A 19,777-nucleotide genomic window follows, 5' to 3' on the forward strand; every position below is an offset into this window, starting at 1 on the left:
ACGGAAGAATTCAAACTATTAATGAAAAGAACAAACACAATATGAATTGTAGGTTACAAAATCGAGAGATGAAGGAAAGAAAGATGAAAAACAAAAAAACATTTAAATTTACATGAAGATTTTGTTGGATAAAATGTAGATAATTACATTTAATAATAAGTTGTTATTTTAATTATGTTAAGAGATTTAAGAGTGTTTCTAATAATTGTGTCATGTAATGAAATTCATTAATCATAATTTGGTAGTTGTTATGTTTAATGCATGTACTTGAAAAGCTGAGACAAAAGAACTATAAATACTAGAGAATATTTTCAGAAATCGTCAACAAACACGTTTTAGAAAGATAATTTTGAAACTATCAGAAAAGATTTTTCCTGTTACATACTCCGGATTCTGATTTCCAATTTGCAATTTCAAGCACCTTCTCATTCTGCATTTTGCAGTTCGGTGAGATAATGAATCATTTAATCCTTTTCCTGGGGTTATTTTATGTACATTACAATAATGAAACGAACCAAAAATAAAAAATGGCGCAGTTAAGTGCCTCATGCTCCTCATAAGAAAATGAAATACTAAAATGGTAGTACTACCACAGACAGAACAAGTTTGACTAGAGGACAAAAAGATGACATCAAAAGACAGAATGAGACAATGATCTACAGCAACATTTGACCACAACAACAGGAAAAGTGTTGGATGACAAAACAGAGTTAGTTCTCCACAATATTTGGGCCGCTGTACATCTTTACCGCTACTTGAAGATTTTCAGGTTCCTCCTTCTCTCGTAGCCATTCATATGTTTTCCTTTCTTCCTCTGGTATGGATATTCCATCAACTGAAATTTCCAAAAGATTCAAATCATTTGATGTCATCAACATCTTCATACAGAGTTTTGACAAAGGATATGAAAATACCTGAATAGGTGGAGAAGGGAAAATTCTGGTAGTATGTGCAGTGTCTGCCATCAGGATCAGAGTATGGAGGACCAAGCACATCTAGAACTGCACAAGCTGTAACTGCAGTGAACCAATGCATGTTGCCTCCATCAGCAGGATAAAGAATGGAGGGGTCACAAGGAGCATTGAATTCAGCATCAACCTTAACTTTCGCCAATCTTACATCTGATGTCTGGGTTGCTACAATCACAAACACAACATTCAAATTATTCTTGTACATTTTAGTAACCAAGCAGCTTGAACAAATTTGCTTCAGTCTGTTCTGTTCAATTGTGAACAAATTTGCACATATCTTTTGTAATTAATCTATATATAAAACAATCAAATACTCACTTTCTGATGGTTTGACCATGTGAGGAGGCAAGTCAACTGCCCAATCATAAGATTTGATGTGCATAGTTCCAAAAAGAAGCTTGCTGAAAACAGTCATTCCTGGGTGATTGTGAAGAGGAATAACTCCAGAAGGTGGCAAGCAAAATATTCCCATCTGAAATAATAAGAAAATAAGAATAAAATGATAAACTGACAAAAAAATTCTCCAAAAAACACTTTATGAAAAGAAAAATATTACTAGAGAGTTTAATAATCATACAATGTAATTATTTCAGTAATAGAATGTAATGTTAAAATAATTAATTTGTAATGTAAATTAATTTATAAACAATTATTTTTCTGTTACTTGCTTTTTGATTCTAAAAAAGAAAATATTCAGAGAAGTTATAAATCATGAATAGTTTAATTACCGAGAATTGTTCACATTTATAAATGTGCAGGTATGTAATTTTTGGAGTTCTTCGAGGGTTGTTTGTACTGAAATATGGCATATCAGGTCTCAAGTCCAGGTCTTCTTGTTTTATTTCACCTGCACAAAGACCATTCATATAAAGTTAATTAAAGGAAATGTATAAAAAAATGGAATTAAATATTGGTAGATTTGTTCTACAGGTAATGAACTATCTGAGTCAATTCCAAAGTAACATTGAAAGAAAGTTAAAAATAGAAATAAATAAATAAACTGAAAAGGATATTTGATTATGCTTTGGTATTTTTAGCTTTTAAAAACTGGTCATAAAACTAAATTTTAAAGAGTATAGACTAGAAAAATATGAGAACGAATAATTAAAACTTGAAAGCAGAAAAACAAAAATACTTTATAAATATCCAGATTTTTTTTTCATGTAGTATATTTGGAATCAATTTTGTTCAATTATTTCTTATTTATTTTGAATTTTAAAAAATGATTTATAGACTAATTTAGGTATTTGCCCAAAATTAAAGGTGAGCAGCTGTATCCAGTTCAAGGAAATGCCAATAATAGGACAATTTTATTTATCAGAAAATTTCAACTCAATAATATGATGAAGGAGATTGATTATTTTCCAGGTAGTGACTAAAAATAGAAAATGAAACTTTTGTATAAAGGCAGCTATTTATTGTCATCCAAAATACTTGTTGTATATAGTGTCATGATATATCCAAAATTATGCTACCATTGACAAGACACAACCAAAAAAGTGAGGAACAAGTGTTAGGTATAACAAAAGACCACCTTATTAACGATAATTGGATTCAAAATTATATGTTTATAGTCTTCCAAGCGATAAATTGTCTTTTTATTTTAATATTTTAAAGAGAGAAATACCAAACTTCCAGCACCAGATAATGAACACTTGCATCAATACACATAGATAGTATAGAACACAAACCAAAAACAACTAAGCCAAAATGTGTTAGGTTGTTTTACCATACTCAGATATGAAAAAACAAATAGTAACATGTAAATATAAAATAAATTTTAACTACTTTAATTCTATTTAATGGTTTTATTTGGAAAAGATATTTTTCCTCTACATCTATAAATAATTCTTAACAAATGTAATTGGATATATATATATATATATATATATATATATATATATATATATATATATACACACACACTTATTCATTAGAAAATACTAAATAAATTAAATTAAAATGGTAATTAATATAAACATAATGAATTTTACTTGCATATTATATAAAAATCTATAAATGGATAACATTAAAAAAATAGTTAGAAATTTGACTAAAGTAATAACATAAATAAATAAACACATTTAAATATTGATTTTTTTTATTCCTACAAACATCATTCCCTATGGTAAAAGAAATATTAAATGTCCAAATCAAATGTTTTAATTCATAAAATGAATACTCCATAGATCTAATTCATAATGTGGTGAAAAATAAATTAAATTTTATGAAAATCTAATTTTAAAAAAAAATATTATTGTCACATGATATAGTTAAATTAATTTCTTTTTTATTTTTTAATAAATATGAAAAATTAATAACATAATAAATATTCTGTATAAAAAGTGCAGTGTGAATAACTTTTTTTTTTCCTCTGCTGATGAAATCAGAGATAAATAAGCAAATCCCAAATGCTTGTAATTGTCAGAACAAGAATAGTCCAACACTACAAGAAAACAAAATAATGGATCACCCCACCAAAATAAAATGCAAAAATCTATCAAATTGAGGCATAGGTGACAAGCACTAGTCCTCCAGAGAGATAAAAAAAATCCCAAAAATGCTTCTTATTTCATGATTCAGTTGTAAGAAAATGTTAAACGACATTTTTCTATACTTGTATGTGAGTTTGAAATTATAACAATTACATTAAATGTGAAAGAAATTGCAATCAAGCCAGAAGTCTTAGGTTAGAATTGAAATTTCATGTTCAATACAAACCAACCTATCACCAACATGAAATCTCAATGAAAAGAATGCAATGAGAACACTCCACTGACCTAAAACAGAGAGAAGCATTTCAATGTGTTGAGGGGAAGGGACAATCCCAGGACCAGTAGAAGCAAACACTTGATTACAAGTCTGAAACAACCTCTGTCCCGGCGACATCTTCCTCAGACGATGTTTCCGATTCTTTCTCGATTTGTTGGCGTTTGTGTTTGTTTCTTCTCGCAATTCACGCAACTCCCTCCCCTTCTTCTCAGACAAGTTTCTACCAATCCCCATTTAAATCAACTGTAGAATACACCCCAACAATAAAATCTTTGGCCCGCAAAAAACTTTGGCCCGCGATTGAATCTGATCCCAAAACTATTGATAATTATGGGAGATGGATATGGATGGAGAGAGAGAGAAAGAATTGCAGAAAAAGGAAAAGTGGAGAAAAAAAAAAAAAAACGGGAGAAACAGTGAAAAGTAGGTGAGATTTTAGGAGGGTTTAACAAGTTGAGAGAAAATGAGCATGAAGGAGAAGAGAGTGTGGGAAGAATCACACATTTGAATGATGAAACAATGTTGCATGTTTGATATGTAGAGGCAAGAGAATGAATGAATGAATGTAGATGAAAATGAGATTGAGAGAGAGAAAGAGAAAGTGGTTTGAAAAGTAAAACTGAAAACCAGGGGCCATATCTAAGAATTTCAGTGGGCAGCACAAACAGCGGATTCTAATCCAAATATAACTACTACTATGGAATTCACTTCTTTGTACGCTCCTTTTTCCTTTATTTGCCACTCGTGCTGCAATTTTATATTCTAGGTTTTTTCATTTTCTTATTTGTAAAATTAGTGAAAGACATATTTTTTTAAATATTTCTTACAAAAGTAAAATGATTTTTATACATTGACTATTTATTTATTATTACTTTTCATGTGACTAATTATTTATCATTTCAAGTTGACCGTTTATATCTTATTTTATATAATTGACTATTTATTTATGATATGAATGAATAATATAAGACGTTCCAATCAAGAAAACATTTATGGTACTGATTGATTGTAATTAAATTCTGTAACATATTTCACAGTTGTATTATTAAATAAAGCATTCAATGCGAATTAAGTTTGGTTTAGAAGTGTTGTAATTTGTACTCTAACTTTAACTCTCTTCTTGCAATTTAAAAAAATTATTTATTTAAAAGAATATGTAGTAACTTACTCAAATTTACCCGTGGGAATAATTAATATATAATTAATATAAATATGTGAAAATAAATATAGTATAAAGTATACAAGTTAATCGTACAGAACAATCTAACAAAAAAAACCATATTCCTTAATCACTCAATTTAGTAGTACTAACACAACAGTGTATTGTCTTGAAGTTAATCATTTTGTCACTGTAAATAAGAGAAACTTAATCATTAGTAAAAAAAAAAAAAGCTTTTGCATTAAATATTTACCGTTAAGTAAAACTTGCATTAAATATTTACCATTAAGTAGAACTTTGTGTAACGTCCCAATTAAATGGATAACAAGAAAGAAAAAACAAAAACCCACTTACTAAACTCCCAAAAGTTATGGGTCCCCAAAGCGAACTCGATAAACGTCCAAGATTCATCAAACGGCAGCATCTCTATTATTATTACCACTGCCGGAAGTTCTCACATCTGCTCAGATCAACAAGGTTGATGATCATCGCAAGGGAGGAAACCACACATGACACACAAGCAAGCAAAAGGGTAAGCTAACGAAGAAATCATCAAATCATACACCCAATATACAATTTAAATATTCAAACATACATAGCAGACATCCAGTACCCAACCATACAAAACACCAAGACTTGACTATCCGGATAAGCTTAATGAGGCACCACCACGTGGCAGTGGAATTATGTCCTAGCAATGAGGCGTCATCGCGAGGCCTTCGCGGAATTATACCCTTACATGAGGCACCACCACGTGGCCTTCGTGGAATTACGCCCTGGCCCTGAGGCACCACCACGTTATCCTCGTGGAATTACGTCCTAGTCTCGAGGCACCACCGTGAATCCTCACCTCGAGATTCATGGAATTAGGTCCTATAGTTGAGGCACCACCGGGGACTCCCCCTAGAAGGGCCCACGGAATTACGTCCATAAGATGAGGCACCACCACGAGCCCCGCTACCAGGATCATGGAATTATGTCCTACACAAACCTTACTCATACACTATCAATCAATCATGAAGTTCTTATGCATAACATTAACATGTCATTTAGTATGAGTAATCAACCATCAAATATATCTCATGCCAAGCTCATCTCCAATTCATTTGTTCTCACCCACAACATACATAATACATGCATATCCACCCCCTTTGTACATAATAAGTCAATGAACCATCCAATCAAACAACCATCAACATTCAAGAAACAAAGCATAGCAAAAACCTAAAGGAGGTCTCGCCCAAGCTAGAGTCCTCGCTCAGGCGAGAAGAGTACTCTCGCTCAAGTAGTAGGCTCTCGCTTAGGCGAGACTGCAATAGTGGCTCTTGGAGAACTTCGCGAGCTCTCGCTTAGGCGAGGCTATCTCGCCTGAGCGAGACAGTTCGTCGCTCAAAACGCAGCCACTCGCCTGGGCGAGCACTCGAGTAGAAAAATTGGGCGAGTTCTCGAGCAGAAAAACTGGGCGAGTTCCTGTGAATCTCGCCTGGGCAAGATGAGCTCGCCTGGGCGAGTATATAAGTACTCACCACTGAACCACGCGTATTCAAACAGGGACTCGCTCACAACAACACCCAAAGCATTTTTGTACCATCAGAAACAACATACGATCACCCAAAACACGAAACAGGACCAAAGCACACCAAACAGTGAATCAAAAGTATGAAGTCTAGCTTCCCTTACCTGGAATAAGCTAGTACAAGACTCCCACCCCGAATAGCGAGCACAGCAGCTACGAGTTTATCTTAATGAACTAGAGATCAAAGAAACAGAGCGGAAACGGGATTAATAAAGGAACCCCAGTTGAAACCCCGACAATAAAGCTAAAATGAGAAGAGAACGTTTGGGCGGTTAACTTACTTGGAACAACTGGTCCTCCTAGCTCAATGTAACGGTGAGAGTAAAGCCCTAGCAGAGGCGGCAGCAGCAGCTCGAGGTATGTGGGAATCTGTTTTACGCAATGAGCACAAGGATTAGGGTTTTGGCAAATTTAGGTCTGTTTTCCCCCTTCTGGACCAGCCCTATGGCCCAATGGTTAGGGACAACCTTAAGAAAAGGGCAGCACGAAAAGTGGACCTTACACTTGGTAAGGTCTAAAAAATTTATTAACATTTTTCTTTTTAAATTTAATTGATTTTAGCTTATAAATCTAAAATAAAGAAAAATATCAAGTAATAACCTTATTATGTATACATCGAATACAAATACAATAATATGCAAAATGATAATCACAAAATAAACCTTTTTGAACATCATTATTAAAATATAAGTATTTGATGACATAAAAAATTTCACAATATCTTTTAAACATTTTTTATAAGTATAGATATGTAAACTAAATGTATAAAATGTTAAAAAAATCTTTAAAATAATATTAAAATAATAAAAAATGTACTAAATGGAGGAACATTGAAAATTTTAAACCTCCAATATCTTTCGGAGATTAGCTTTCAGATTTTTCTACTTATTTCAAGTTTGATTTGGAATGCATTGAGGTAAAAGTTACAAATGTGTGAAGTTTTTCTTTATCAAATTTTTGTATCTCAAAATTTATGATTATTCTACTACATGTAAGGACTTTGCTATCAAATATATACTACAAAGTTTATAAAAAAAAATTTGGGTCAGTAATCAAATTTTAAATATTTTAAATGGTTTTTACAAAATTTGAAACCTTAATTTAAACAACTTTAAGTTAGAATGTTAGGAATCTCACGTAAACAATTTACAATTATTTATAAAAAGTATTATCATTGTTTGACGTGGAATAATTTTACAGTAGTAATAACTTGTCTAAAAAATTAATTGTTTCTTAAAAAATATCAAATTATTTTTTTATAATAACATATTTATCTAAAAAATAAGTTGTATTTATATATTAAAATTATATAATTATATTATTTTATATTATCTTACACTGTAATCTAACCTATCAATTAGATTAATTAAGTATTTACAATTTATTAATTTAAATCTTATAAGTTATGAAATTATAAACTAATAACTAATTTCTTAAGTAAAAACTAGCTCCAGTGAGAAAGAAAAATTAAATAAGGTTTGTTAATTATATGAACAACATTGACTATTCCATTGAATTAAATGACTTCTGCTGTTCTTGAATCAATTCTAGATTTCACGTCTCGAAATTTATTCTTTTTTCATTCCATTATTAAATTTCCATCTTCAATTGGGAGAAGATAATTTCAATATATTTTGGATAGGATTGATTTGTGCGTGCTTATCCAAACCTTGAGCCAATTTCAGTGTCATTGGTTGACAAAATATAGTTTAATTTGCTAATGTAGAAATTTTCTTTTCATTAGTATCCAATTAAAAATAATATTGTTAAATATTAATTTATGATTACTCATAGTGTACTTTAACTAAATTAAAAGTAATTGTGTAATGGTTTGAAATTTTAAAGGACTCCATCTTATTGATGTAATTGAAATCTGCATAATTTTCTTAACTAGATTTACAAAAAGAAAATATGTTTATATAGAACAGACAATGATCTTGCTAAATTCTTTCTTTAACTGTAATGTAGTCCAAGGAAATTATATTCTGTCCTAATTACATAACATTCTTACCTAAATTTGTGATTCACCAAAATTTATATCAACAAATTAATAATATAATATAATTATTAATTAATATAAATAATGAAAATTAGTGATGCTAGTTCAATTATCGAAATTATCAGTGTTAATAGTTTCAACTTAATCAGTCATATCATATCCGATTTGAATTAAATATAAAAGGAATTACTTTTAGGAGATCTATTTTTTTCTTTTATAATTATGTATGACTTCTTCATTAAATATAATTATCTAATTTCTTCGCTTAAAATAACAAAACATATATATTATTTTAATTATTTAATTTTTATTTTAAAATTTTATTATTTAAATTAAAAAAGATGGATGCGTAAGCACGATACCGCCATGTGTTTTTCCTAAGGCATAAACGGAAAAGATAAACACCTTTGATGATCAGGAGAAGTATAGACTTTACATATTTAATTATTCCATTTTCGACTCTTTATTACTCTTAATTGTCATATAATATAATAGTCATTAACTACTATATTATTGTCTAAAAATAATAATTATAAAAATATCAATCTTAACTTAAATCTTATCTTATGTAGAAACCTGTGAACAGTGCCAATTTAAAAAGTCTTCATATATTTCCATATTTTAATTAAATTAATATTTTAATTCGTACCATGACAAGTATTTTTTTATATTATTATAATTCTACTTCACAGTAAATAACAATTTTAATTTGTAAATCACAGTTCATAATGAAAAAAATTCATAATAGATGAACATTTTAAATCTAAAAAATAATATTCTTAATTTATAATAAAAATAATTAAATTATGATACGAGATTATTTTTGGATAGAAATAAACGTGTTATAAGGAAATCGAATATACTGCAGAAGATAAAAAGAGCAGCTTGATAAAATGGAGAGAGACATTTCTAACTGATAGCAAAGATGATTTTTGAAATATAGTTCACAGAAGAGTGTTACCTTCTCCTTGTTAAAGTTTATAATTTACGGAATAAAAATGATTATTGAATGTTTTATCTTATGAAGAGAGATACTATGTTTCTAACACACTAACTTAATTGCTATGTGCTCCTTCTTTCTAAAATAAATGTAGTTTTATGTTTTTTAAATGGCAAATTGACCAATGTTTCACTTTTATTGATTGACGCACTAATTATTTTCTAAATTTATCTTTAAATTAGAAGCTCTCTTTATCTCAATAAAAAATAAAACTAATTAAAAAAGGTGATATAAATTTATTGTGTCAAAAAACCTTAAACAGCACAGTGCTCTATCAAATCCTGACAAAATGATTAAAAAAATATAAGCAACAACTATGTCAAACAACCATTATGGCTAAATGTAAGAAAACAACAACATTAGATGTTTAAAAATGTACAAATTGTTACCTATTCACAGCTTTGTTACCAAGTAAGGTAGCAGAACGTGCAAGTTTATGTATCTTATCAAAATTAAATTGCTCAATTGCCTCTTTATCAAATATGGCATCTGATAAAACAACTGAGGATGCACCACGCAGAATATATTCACCAATAGCATCTGCAAAATACAGATGAAGTCAGTCACATTGAATGGTTATGCCAATGACATTGCCATTAACTTCATCTACTAAATAAAATGCATGTTGTGCTACTAGGCATCCATGGATGAGGTTATGGTGATCACATTTATCTAAAGCTGGTATAGAAAAGTTCTTCTAAAGTTGTTACATAAGCTGGTATAAACAGTTAATCAAAAGAAGTGTTTCTAAGAAAACCAGAAAACCTATTTATCAATTATTCGAGAATGAAACATGAAAAGGTCAGAATTTTCATGTTGGTACTCATACACAGGAAAACTTCAAAACTACCTATTGTTATTCCCTGGGAAGCAACCATAGATACATGAGGAAATGTCTTCTTGAGTGCTGATATGTACTGAAATCCTCCAAGTGCAGAAACTGGATATATCTATCACAAGGAAAAACCTAAGTATAAGAAATCATGATGTGAATTATAACCATTAAAAAGAAAAATAAATTAACATGGGGAAGCTCTAAATATAAAGACATGAATGTTAACCATTAAAAGAGATGGAAAAGCATACCTTGACCATTTTAGCCCCTGCATCACATGCAGACAATATCTGCATTGCACAATGATCACTAAGGAGTGCTCAATGAATGCTTGAAAAAATTGCATACAGTGAAATATTAATGATAGAAGAATTTATCATGAATCTGCAAAGGACTTGAATCTAAAAGTTGACTCTTACTTCAGTTGGAGTCATTGTACCCGGAATATATAAAACTTCACCACTCTGAACGTAATCCATTACCATTATGTCCTGATAACAAACAAACAATTTTCAACAGAATGCACAATGGTTAGACATTCTAGTGTGTCCGCAAATAGTGAACATGTAAGTATTATGTGACAAGAATCTCTCAAGCTAATTCAAACAAGAATAATAATAGGGAAAAGAAAAAAACAAAAAAACAAAATAATAATAGTAAACACTGAAATTTGCCACACACAGGTATTATGTGACATGCAAGTATATATAAATATAATTGCAAACCTTAACAGTTGCAGGACTCAATAGAAATTTGGCTCCAGCATTGATTGCACTTTTAGCATCCTCAATCTTGAGAACAGTTCCAACCTAAGGGCAATAGCTGTTCAGTTCAGAAAACTGTTGAAGAGAAATGTGATTTCGTAGAATAATATAATATATGATAAGAGTCTTGATCATCATGTTAAAACAATCATTAGAATGCAGAAGGATACCTTTACAAGCTAGTGATATCCAACAAGCAACTAAAGAAATCTCTAATTTTATAATAATATTTTGTGTGCATTTTCAAGAGAGATCAATTTATTAGTGTTCTAGACAAGACTAAATCAGAAGAAAGTTAGAGACTTTAGGTAAACTTTGACAATATTACTTAGAATTTAGAAGAAAAGTGGAAAGATAGGATGAACATCGTCTAAACTGATTGAGGATTGGACTAGGTCAGATATTCCTCTTAACCATTATGGGGCTGTCACAAAGAGGTAGTTATCCACATGAATAACAGATTCAACACTAGAACAATTTCGAATGTATCAACTTTATATATTTTTTCCAAAATTCTACAAGACATTGTGGTTTTGTTAGAAATAATCCACAGAATAAATAACTATTCTCTTGTTTCAGAGAGAAGAAAAAGATCGTGAGGATTAGCAGTTCTTGGTGATAATCGTCATTTACATGTCTATCAGCATGTCCATAGGTGATGATGCTATACACAATCTTAAAATTCAATGAACTGAGAGAGTGCAATGACATTGACATGTTCTCCAGATTTCTTAACTCTGGGCAAATTCACATGATGTACACCCAAACAAAGAACATTGATGCCATCTGATAAACTGATAGAAACTTTAAGGATGAAAGCATACCCCTAGGGTCATTGTAGGATGCTCCTTCACAAGCTGCTGCAGAACCTACACAGACCAGAAAAGCGTATGAATTCTAAATCTAAGAACAAAACAAGTGAGGCAGTACAAAAATTGAGGTAAACAACCTCAAACACACCTGGAGTCGACACCACAATTTCCAACTACATGTAAAAAGAAATAGATGATGAGAAACACATCACGAGAAAAATTAGTCGAGTACATCATATCTTTTCAGATGTCACAAGGCTTGCATAACTCTACTCAAGAACATTTAAACTGATTCAACTAGTAGGATCAATTTCAAAACCAAGACAAAACAGATCCATGTAACTGTCCTCTGAGTTTTCTTTATTAAAATTAAATTGATAATACAGAATAAAAGAACGTCAGAAGAAAACTTACAACTGAAACTCCACCTGCTATTGCAGCATTTGCAGCTTTCAAGGCCACTTCTGCACTATACATAGGTGAAAAATAAAAGGTAAGCCAGAATAAACAGGCACACAATACAATTCACTATGGTCTGCCTTGGGAGAATTAGCCTAGTACTTTCTAGCAAATAAAAAATTCAATACAATCAAAAAGAACATAATACATTCAGTTTAACCTCACTAAGCAAAAAAGGTGCCAAAGAAAAAGGAAGTGAAAAAGTAATACTCTTTTATCCTCTATATTTAGTAACATAAATTACACAACAGATACAAAACAATTAGGCTGAGTAATCCTGTTTCAACTTTGGCACTAAATTGTTAAAATTTGTTTATGGTGTCACTTCTTATCCTAACAAGCTACTACTCATAGACACCATATGTCCAAACTTCATCTACAACAAGTAGGCCATCCCTGCGTCATGTTTTACACAACCAGAATTGTAACCACTCATCCATATCCTTTAAATCTAAACCATATTTTTCACCTTTTTCAACATTAATGCAGTTCTCTTCTGAGAATCAACATTCCCATCAAAAGGAAAGTAGAGTAACAAGCTCCTTCTTTCTGAAAGCGTATAAAAATCATTTTTTTTATTGCAATCTGCTAATTCCCAGAAGAAGTTGCCCAAGTTATCCCCACCAGTGACAAAGCTACAGGGAAGCAGGATAAGAAAAAAAAAACCCAATATTGATTAAAAAAAACTAGACCACTGATATTTTTTTATAATTGTTCCATAAAAATAATAAAAGAATAGAAGCAGAGAAGGAAAAGGAACCTGTTAGCCCTGAGACAAGCTATGATACCAGAATTGTTGATCTGGCTGAGGGTTTTGTCAACTGCGGATGCTGAAAGATGAGGGATTCTGCATGAAACTCTCACATGCATACGCAGAGAAGGAGGAGAAGAAGAAAAAATAGGCCATTGACACAGAGATAAGGTTGCAGCAGCAGTGTCCATAGTTTCCTTACATCCGCTTCCTCTCTGTTTTTTCTTTACAGAGAAGCACAAGAAAAATGGCATTTTTTTTTTCCATCAATTAAAAGTTCATCCTCACAAATGCAATACGTAAGTGTAAAGGGGGTGTTTATTTTATCATATGTTTTTTTCTTTTAAAATGTTACTTTATTTATTGTTTTCAAATGTTAATTTCTTTCGGAATATTAGTGTTTTTTTCTAACACATTGTAACTTTCTTATTCAAGTTATTTTGTACAAGTATTTCAAACATAAAAATGCAACATGGTTATATCCATTTCTTGGAAAAAAAAAAGTAGAGATGACCTTGTTCATGTTTTCATATCCCAATTTAAATAATAAAATTAATTTTTATACAATTATTAGTTTTAATTATACCAATAAAAATATTGCAAACATATTTTTAAAGTAATCGTTATAAAATCAGTTTAATAACTATGTACTTTCACTATAAAATTATTTTCGTAATCATTTAATTAGAACTTCTTAGTGATATAAGTTTTATGACAATATTTTGAAAACTAACAAATTCGTTAAACCATTCAACACTTATTATGAATATATTATTATTAAAAAACAACTTTATTTTTTATGTATTTTTGATATGATGTTTTATATAAAATATTAAATATTAAATACAAATTTGAGATATTAAAGTCTGTATACGGTTTTAAAACTCTATTTTTACACATCATATTATTTAAATTAAAAAAAATAAAAACAAATTCTTAAAGTAAGTTTTCATATTAACATTTTGAATTAATTCAAGCTGATTAAACCTTGTACTGTTCTAATCAAAACATAATTGAAGGAATTGGTTGATTCAATTGATTAAATGGGAATTGATCCACTACCTCATCTAAACCTTTTCAAATGATTATATTTAATCAAACTAACATACAACCCATGAAATAAATTCTCATTAGATAAAACATACAATGATTGACAAGTTAAAAAAAAAATAATATTAACAAAGATATGTATATATTTTTTAAGAGAATTATAATTTTTTAAACTCAAATATGATTTATTAGATTTTTTTTATCTAACTTACTTTCCTTTTTTGTATATTATGATTTATGGCCTTTGAAGTACACTTTAAATTTTAGAATTTACGTGTATGATTTTAAATTTGTTATGAATGCTGTTTAGGATTATGATGTATTAAAAGAATAAAAGAAATAGTTTATTGAAATTAGTTCAATTCTTACTACCTTGAATCTTTATAAAACCATGATTTTACCGTCTATTGTTAGTTTGTGAATATATGTTTTTCACAATTTATTTTCTCAATGTAAAAGTGCAAAACACACTGCACTGTTCAAACCATTAATTAATTAAATAAAAGAAATAAAAAAAGAGGGAATACAATTTGTTGATATTTCTCAGAAATATTATTCATTCATTCATCTCCTTGCAGAAATTTCCCGAAGGAGGAGCTTCTCATCCTTTATCTGGTTCCCTTTCCTTCAACCAATTCGAGATCCGCGACGCACATTAGATCCGATCCGAGATGTACGGATTCGAAGCTCTCACTTTCAACATCCATGGTGGGTTTCTCGAAGCTATCGTCCGCGGCCACCGTGCCGGTCTCCTCACGACCGCCGATTACAACAACCTTTGCCAATGCGAAACCCTCGACGACATCAAGATGCACCTCTCCGCCACCGAGTACGGCCCTTACCTACAAAACGGTGCGTTTTCTCCAATCCGCGCCCTCTCCCTCATCCATCACCAATCTCAATTTATCATTAATTACTTATTTATTGGATATTAGTGTGCTTGTGATTATTGTGTTTCTCTAATCTCTGTTCTCCTGAAAGTGAATGCTTCTACAATATCGCGATAACTGTGTTCGACACGTGTGTGGATTTGAAGTGAATATGTGATAAGGAATGTTTCTCAAAATTTGTAGGAGATGTTATGTAATATAACCGAATCTAGTACTTGGAGATTCGTAAAAGCTTGTGATCTAGGTTTTTGGTTTAAGTTTTCATTGGTGTTACTTCATCATTATATATTCATGTCGTGAACCTTAGTGTGATTCTCCAATGAGATTGGGTTTAGTAGAGGGGCTAATCTTCATAACATGGCGAACTAAGGTTCAAATGCTTGTTTGGAGAGACGTCTCGATGGTGTCTCAGACAGGATTGCTCTAATGAAAATTCGAGAGGTATTCATATAGTGCCTGATTGTGTCTTGAGTAGGATTTCCTTCTATATGGAAGGAAGATATTTGCGGGAAACAAAAATAAGTTGTCTTGTTTGTTTCTTGTGTTATATTTTTCCCTGAAGTGATCCATTTTTTAAAGTTATCTGTTGCTTCCTGCGTAAATAAATTATTTTATTACTGAGTTAAAAAATTGTGTACGTTCTGTTGATTTTGTATTAGCGAAATGGTGTTTACTAGCTGACAAGATATAATTCTGATTATTGTTATATACTGATGGCTGATGAGTAACTATTGCAGAACCTTCTCCACTGCATACCACCACGATTGTAGAGAAGTGTACTCTTAAGCTGGTTGATGATTACAAGAACATGCTATGCCAAGCCACAGAACCCTTGTCAACTTTTTTAGAGTATATCACGTATGTGATCTTTTCCCTTCTCTGTTTGTCGTCTCTTTATTTACGGATTTACGCTGTCATGTCATCTTTATAGTGATAATATTATATAGGTTGAGCTAGAGGAGGCTTAAATTTGAATCATTCAAGTAGTCTTATTTCCCGTAACGGTAACTTGTTAGCAACTCAACTAGTGTCGGCATTAGCTCTGCCTCCTTGTGTAAAAGTTTAATTCAGATCAGAATTTCCTCTGGCTGATGAGTCTTTTGTGGCTCATTTTATTTTGATCCAATTTCTGTTATCATTCCACCGAAAAGGGAAAAGTTGAAACTGATGTACTTTCTGTTTTCTTCCTGCAGTTATGGTCACATGATAGACAATGTTGTTTTGATTGTTACTGGCACTTTGCATGAGAGAGATGTTCAAGAATTACTAGAAAAATGCCATCCACTCGGCATGTTTGACAGGTAAGTATATTCTATATAGTTTTCAATACGTTGACTGTAAGCAGTTAGACTTTTAATTTTTTTCCGCTTTCTGTTGCAGTATTGCTACTCTGGCTGTTGCTCAGAATATGCGGGAGCTATACAGGTTGGTTCTTGTTGACACTCCTCTAGCTCCGTACTTTTCTGAGTGCATTACATCAGAGGTAAACCATCTTTTCAATTATCCCCTTTTATTTTATTTTATTTAATTGATATGTGATAGTGTTAAAGGATTTTAGTAGTTAGTACTGTGAAGAAGCTGCAAATAATATAGATCTGCATCTCCTAATGTATAGATAGTGATAATAAAGATTTTGAAGAATCTTCGATACAATCATACAAAATGATTGGGAATCTAATGGAAACAAGGTGTCGGTTCCCTAATGAGGCCTACTTTCATACGCTACCTTTTTTTTGGTTATATGTTTGCTGGAATATTGGGATCTATACCTTGTTGCTTTATAGTTTATGTAACGGTTACTTGTTTCTTTTGTACTAGTTTAATTGTTAGATTTATGCTCACAATAGTTGTGTGAAACTGGACTTCTACTGATATGATATGTTGTTATTATATTCTTTATGTCTTTAGGACTTGGATGATATGAACATTGAAATAATGAGGAACACTCTTTATAAGGCATACCTTGAAGACTTCTACAGATTTTGTCAGGTGAAGGGTCTGAGGCACTTTGTTATCCACTACATATATGTACTCTCTTGTTACGGTTTTTGCGTGTCTGATTTTCATCAATCTTAATGTTATTCCTGAGCAGAAACTTGGTGGTGCCACAGCTGAGATAATGTCTGATCTTCTAGCTTTTGAGGCTGATAGAAGGGCTGTGAATATCACCATAAATAGGTATATGAAAAGTAAAATGATTTTCAATTGCCTTTTAGTTAATCTGGATACTTGTATAACTGGCATCCATGGTTTTTACTTTGTGCAGCATTGGTACTGAGCTGACAAGAGATGACCGTAGAAAATTGTACTCTAATTTTGGTTTGCTGTATGTTCTTAAACCCCAGCTCTCTCTCTCTCTCTCTCTCCGTCCCTCTGTACACACATTAGCAATGTTTGTATAATCCTTTGGCATGATTCTTTTGGTAATGATTGACTTATTTTAAACAGATACCCATATGGTCATGAGGAACTTGCAATCTGTGAGGACATTGATCAGGTATGTATGATTTACTTAAGACACCGGATTTAGGTACGTATGATTGACATGATGTTTTAGGTTGTCAAGTTGGTAGGTATGAGGTGTTTTGCTTCATTCAATTTGTACTTTTCTTAGGCCATGATAGTTTGTGTTTCTTGGGGTAATTGATTTGTTTTTATTGATAGCCAAGTTAGTGGAATGTACTGCTAGTGTTGATATGGTTCTTTTTACCAAAAGATGTTTTGGTATTTGATTTTTTAATGATATATGTGTTTTTTGGTTTAAACATTTGTATGGATTAAGCAACATAAGCATGTTGCGAAATTGTCCCATGAGTCTTTGATTGATCCTTGCAGATGTTTTTCGGTGACGTCACTTTGAAGCTTTCCTTTTTTTGAGCACCTTCTATCATACAGGCATAAATGATATATTATGATTGTTTCTTATTCCGTTTGTAATTTGAAATTGCCACCTTGGTTTTGGCTACCAATTTCCGGAGGGTCTTTTGTATGGGTTGTTTATCCTTCTCTGTTGGAATCTATCCTGAAATGATCAACCATCAATGCATTAGTATTGTCAGCATTTTTCTGTCCGATTTCTTTTAATAATACTTTTGGGCCCTAAACTTATATCTGGTTGCTCATGTAGGTTCGTGCTGTCATGGAAAAATATCCGCCCTATCAATCTATTTTTGCTAAGCTATCATATGGTGAAAGTCAGATGCTTGACAAGGCATTCTATGAGGAGGAGGTGAAAAGGCTTTGCTTGGCGTTTGAACAACAGGTTCATTTACAATTTTGAGTATCATAATGTTTGGCTAATGCACATCGTGTTTGGTTGGGGGTAAATGTGGAGGGAAGGGTTTATATAAACTTTTGTTGTTTGATTTAATTTTTAGGAGGGGAAGGGAACAAAGTCCCTCATTTTTTCTGTCCACCAACATAGGCTTTAGAGTGGAAGGGAGGATATTAAAAACATTTCAAGTATAATTGCTAAAATATCTCTAGGGTTTATATAAACTTTTGTTGTTTGATTTAATTTTTAAGAGGGGAAGGGAACAAAGTCCCTCATTTTTTCTCTCTCCCAACATAGGCTTTAGAGTGGAAGGGAGGATATTAAAAACATTTCAAGTATAATTGCTAAAATATCTCTACTTATGTTTTGAAGTTCAAATTATATGATACAAATGGGTTTGTTTGGTCAAACTTATGCTTAAGGAATTTTAGGAGAGAAAAATAGGAAGAAAAAATGAAATTAGATTCTCGTAAGTTAATATTAAGTTAGGCGTAAGCGAATTTGTTGGAACTATCTCATAACTTATGCATAAGTGTATATTAGTTTATAAAGTTCATTTATTTTTCTTAATTTTTCGTCTAGAATGTCTTATGAGGAAGTTTGTCCAAAAATGCTCAAGGTAAATTAATTTTTAAAATTTATTATCTGTCCTTGTGAACCAAACAAGAAAAAAGCTACCGCCCTTCTCTACAAAAATCCGCCTTCCTCCTCCTTTCTCAACCAAACAAATAAGAAATCCACCTTCCTTCCGCTTTCTTCTCCTCCATTAAAATCCCTCCCTTCTTCCCTCTTCCTTCTGAACCAGACAGTTTTGAATTGGGTTAGTTTAATATTTTAATGTTAGCTAATTTTCTTTCTTTGTTTATTAAGTTGTACTATTTTGTCAATACTGCAGTTTCATTATGCTGTGTTCTTCGCATATATGAGGTTAAGGGAACAGGAGATCAGGAATTTAATGTGGATTTCAGAATGTGTTGCTCAGAATCAGAAGTCCAGAGTTCATGACAGTGTTGTCTTCATATTTTAATCGGATTGCTCGTTATAGTTTGTGTGTTCGTTGGGATAATTTATTGACTTTCTGCATTCGCCATCTGAGTTGTCATTTGTAGACACTAGACAGCCACTGTTCAGAAGATTGAGATAAAAATAATTAATCTTATGCTGATAAGATCTTCTGTAATATAGAAGGAAGATTTTTATAGTCTACTTTGATTGAAATATGTTCAGTTTTAAAGATCTTAAGATTCAATTTGTATGTTGTGAATTTGACAGTAAATATTTCTATGCAATAAACCTGCTAGCTGGGATCTATGTATCTGTGTCTTAATCTCTTTCTTTTGTTTCTACTAGAATTTAGCCTAAGATTTGACCCTTTTTTTTCTTTTCTTTTTTTGTATTTTTTTCACTATATTGTTTTATCATATTGTGAATCTATTTATTTTTAGTCTAAAACATGTGAACTTCT

The 19,777-nt window shown here is 31.4% G+C and overlaps 3 protein-coding genes and 1 long non-coding RNA gene across 6 annotated transcripts; 1 reads left to right on the forward strand and 3 right to left on the reverse strand.

Moving 5' to 3' along the window:
- Positions 1 to 559: 559 nt before the first annotated feature.
- On the reverse strand, positions 560 to 4,161 carry LOC114183936 (plant cysteine oxidase 2-like). Its single transcript, XM_028071135.2, has 5 exons — positions 3,752 to 4,161; positions 1,700 to 1,818; positions 1,290 to 1,443; positions 915 to 1,136; positions 560 to 835 (listed from the first exon to the last, which is right to left on the reverse strand). Exons 1-5 carry the CDS (start codon positions 3,975 to 3,977, stop codon positions 711 to 713), a joined length of 846 nt encoding a protein of 281 aa, XP_027926936.2. The 5' UTR covers positions 3,978 to 4,161; the 3' UTR covers positions 560 to 710.
- Positions 4,162 to 5,252: 1,091 nt separating this feature from the next.
- On the reverse strand, positions 5,253 to 6,900 carry LOC146885989 (uncharacterized). Of its 2 annotated transcripts, none has more exons than XR_014994974.1 (3): positions 6,760 to 6,900; positions 6,583 to 6,652; positions 5,253 to 5,362 (listed from the first exon to the last, which is right to left on the reverse strand). It is a non-coding gene; the product is annotated as an uncharacterized LOC146885989 (long non-coding RNA). The 2 variants fall into 2 exon arrangements; XR_014994973.1 differs by lacking the exon at positions 5,253 to 5,362 and adding an exon at positions 5,518 to 5,883.
- A 2,790-nt stretch (positions 6,901 to 9,690) lies between these two features.
- LOC114184163 (uncharacterized) lies at positions 9,691 to 13,400 on the reverse strand. Of its 2 annotated transcripts, none has more exons than XM_028071426.2 (9): positions 13,108 to 13,400; positions 12,303 to 12,357; positions 12,026 to 12,061; positions 11,901 to 11,945; positions 11,038 to 11,121; positions 10,732 to 10,803; positions 10,564 to 10,602; positions 10,328 to 10,427; positions 9,691 to 10,017 (listed from the first exon to the last, which is right to left on the reverse strand). In XM_028071426.2, exons 1-9 carry the CDS (start codon positions 13,350 to 13,352, stop codon positions 9,863 to 9,865), a joined length of 831 nt encoding a protein of 276 aa, XP_027927227.2. In that variant the 5' UTR covers positions 13,353 to 13,400; the 3' UTR covers positions 9,691 to 9,862. The 2 variants fall into 2 exon arrangements, with proteins under 2 accessions (XP_027927227.2, XP_027927228.2); XM_028071427.2 differs by having other exon boundaries at positions 10,328 to 10,444.
- Positions 13,401 to 14,699: 1,299 nt separating this feature from the next.
- LOC114185700 (V-type proton ATPase subunit d2) lies at positions 14,700 to 19,627 on the forward strand. The gene is made up of 10 exons (XM_028073575.2): positions 14,700 to 15,000; positions 15,776 to 15,896; positions 16,232 to 16,339; positions 16,419 to 16,521; positions 16,947 to 17,027; positions 17,131 to 17,216; positions 17,305 to 17,364; positions 17,487 to 17,535; positions 18,166 to 18,300; positions 19,208 to 19,627. The coding sequence occupies exons 1-10, from the start codon at positions 14,820 to 14,822 to the stop codon at positions 19,337 to 19,339; spliced, it is 1,056 nt and encodes a 351-aa protein (XP_027929376.1). The 5' UTR covers positions 14,700 to 14,819; the 3' UTR covers positions 19,340 to 19,627.
- The last annotated feature ends 150 nt before the right edge of the window (positions 19,628 to 19,777 follow it).

Source organism: Vigna unguiculata, chromosome 5 (assembly GCF_037176805.1).
Source record: "Vigna unguiculata cultivar grain cowpea cultivar isolate G323 ecotype 2 chromosome 5, ASM3717680v1, whole genome shotgun sequence".
Taxonomy (NCBI): domain Eukaryota; kingdom Viridiplantae; phylum Streptophyta; class Magnoliopsida; order Fabales; family Fabaceae; genus Vigna; species Vigna unguiculata.

Coding starts and splice junctions, on each gene's coding strand:
- LOC114185700 (XM_028073575.2), top strand. CDS start 14,820: ATGTACGGATTCGAAGCTCTCACTTTCAACATCCATGGTGGGTTTCTC. Junction 15,001..15,775: donor CGGCCCTTACCTACAAAACG/GTGCGTTTTCTC, acceptor TAACTATTGCAG/AACCTTCTCCACTGCATACC. Junction 17,028..17,130: donor ACTTCTACAGATTTTGTCAG/GTGAAGGGTCTG, acceptor ATTCCTGAGCAG/AAACTTGGTGGTGCCACAGC.
- LOC114183936 (XM_028071135.2), bottom strand. CDS start 3,977: ATGGGGATTGGTAGAAACTTGTCTGAGAAGAAGGGGAGGGAGTTGCGT. Junction 1,819..3,751: donor AATGCTTCTCTCTGTTTTAG/GTCAGTGGAGTG, acceptor GTCTTTGTGCAG/GTGAAATAAAACAAGAAGAC. Junction 1,137..1,289: donor CATGGTCAAACCATCAGAAA/GTGAGTATTTGA, acceptor TTGTGATTGTAG/CAACCCAGACATCAGATGTA.
- LOC114184163 (XM_028071426.2), bottom strand. CDS start 13,352: ATGCCATTTTTCTTGTGCTTCTCTGTAAAGAAAAAACAGAGAGGAAGC. Junction 12,358..13,107: donor GCTTGTCTCAGGGCTAACAG/GTTCCTTTTCCT, acceptor ACCTATGTATAG/TGCAGAAGTGGCCTTGAAAG. Junction 11,122..11,900: donor ATCCTACAATGACCCTAGGG/GTATGCTTTCAT, acceptor TATTGCCCTTAG/GTTGGAACTGTTCTCAAGAT.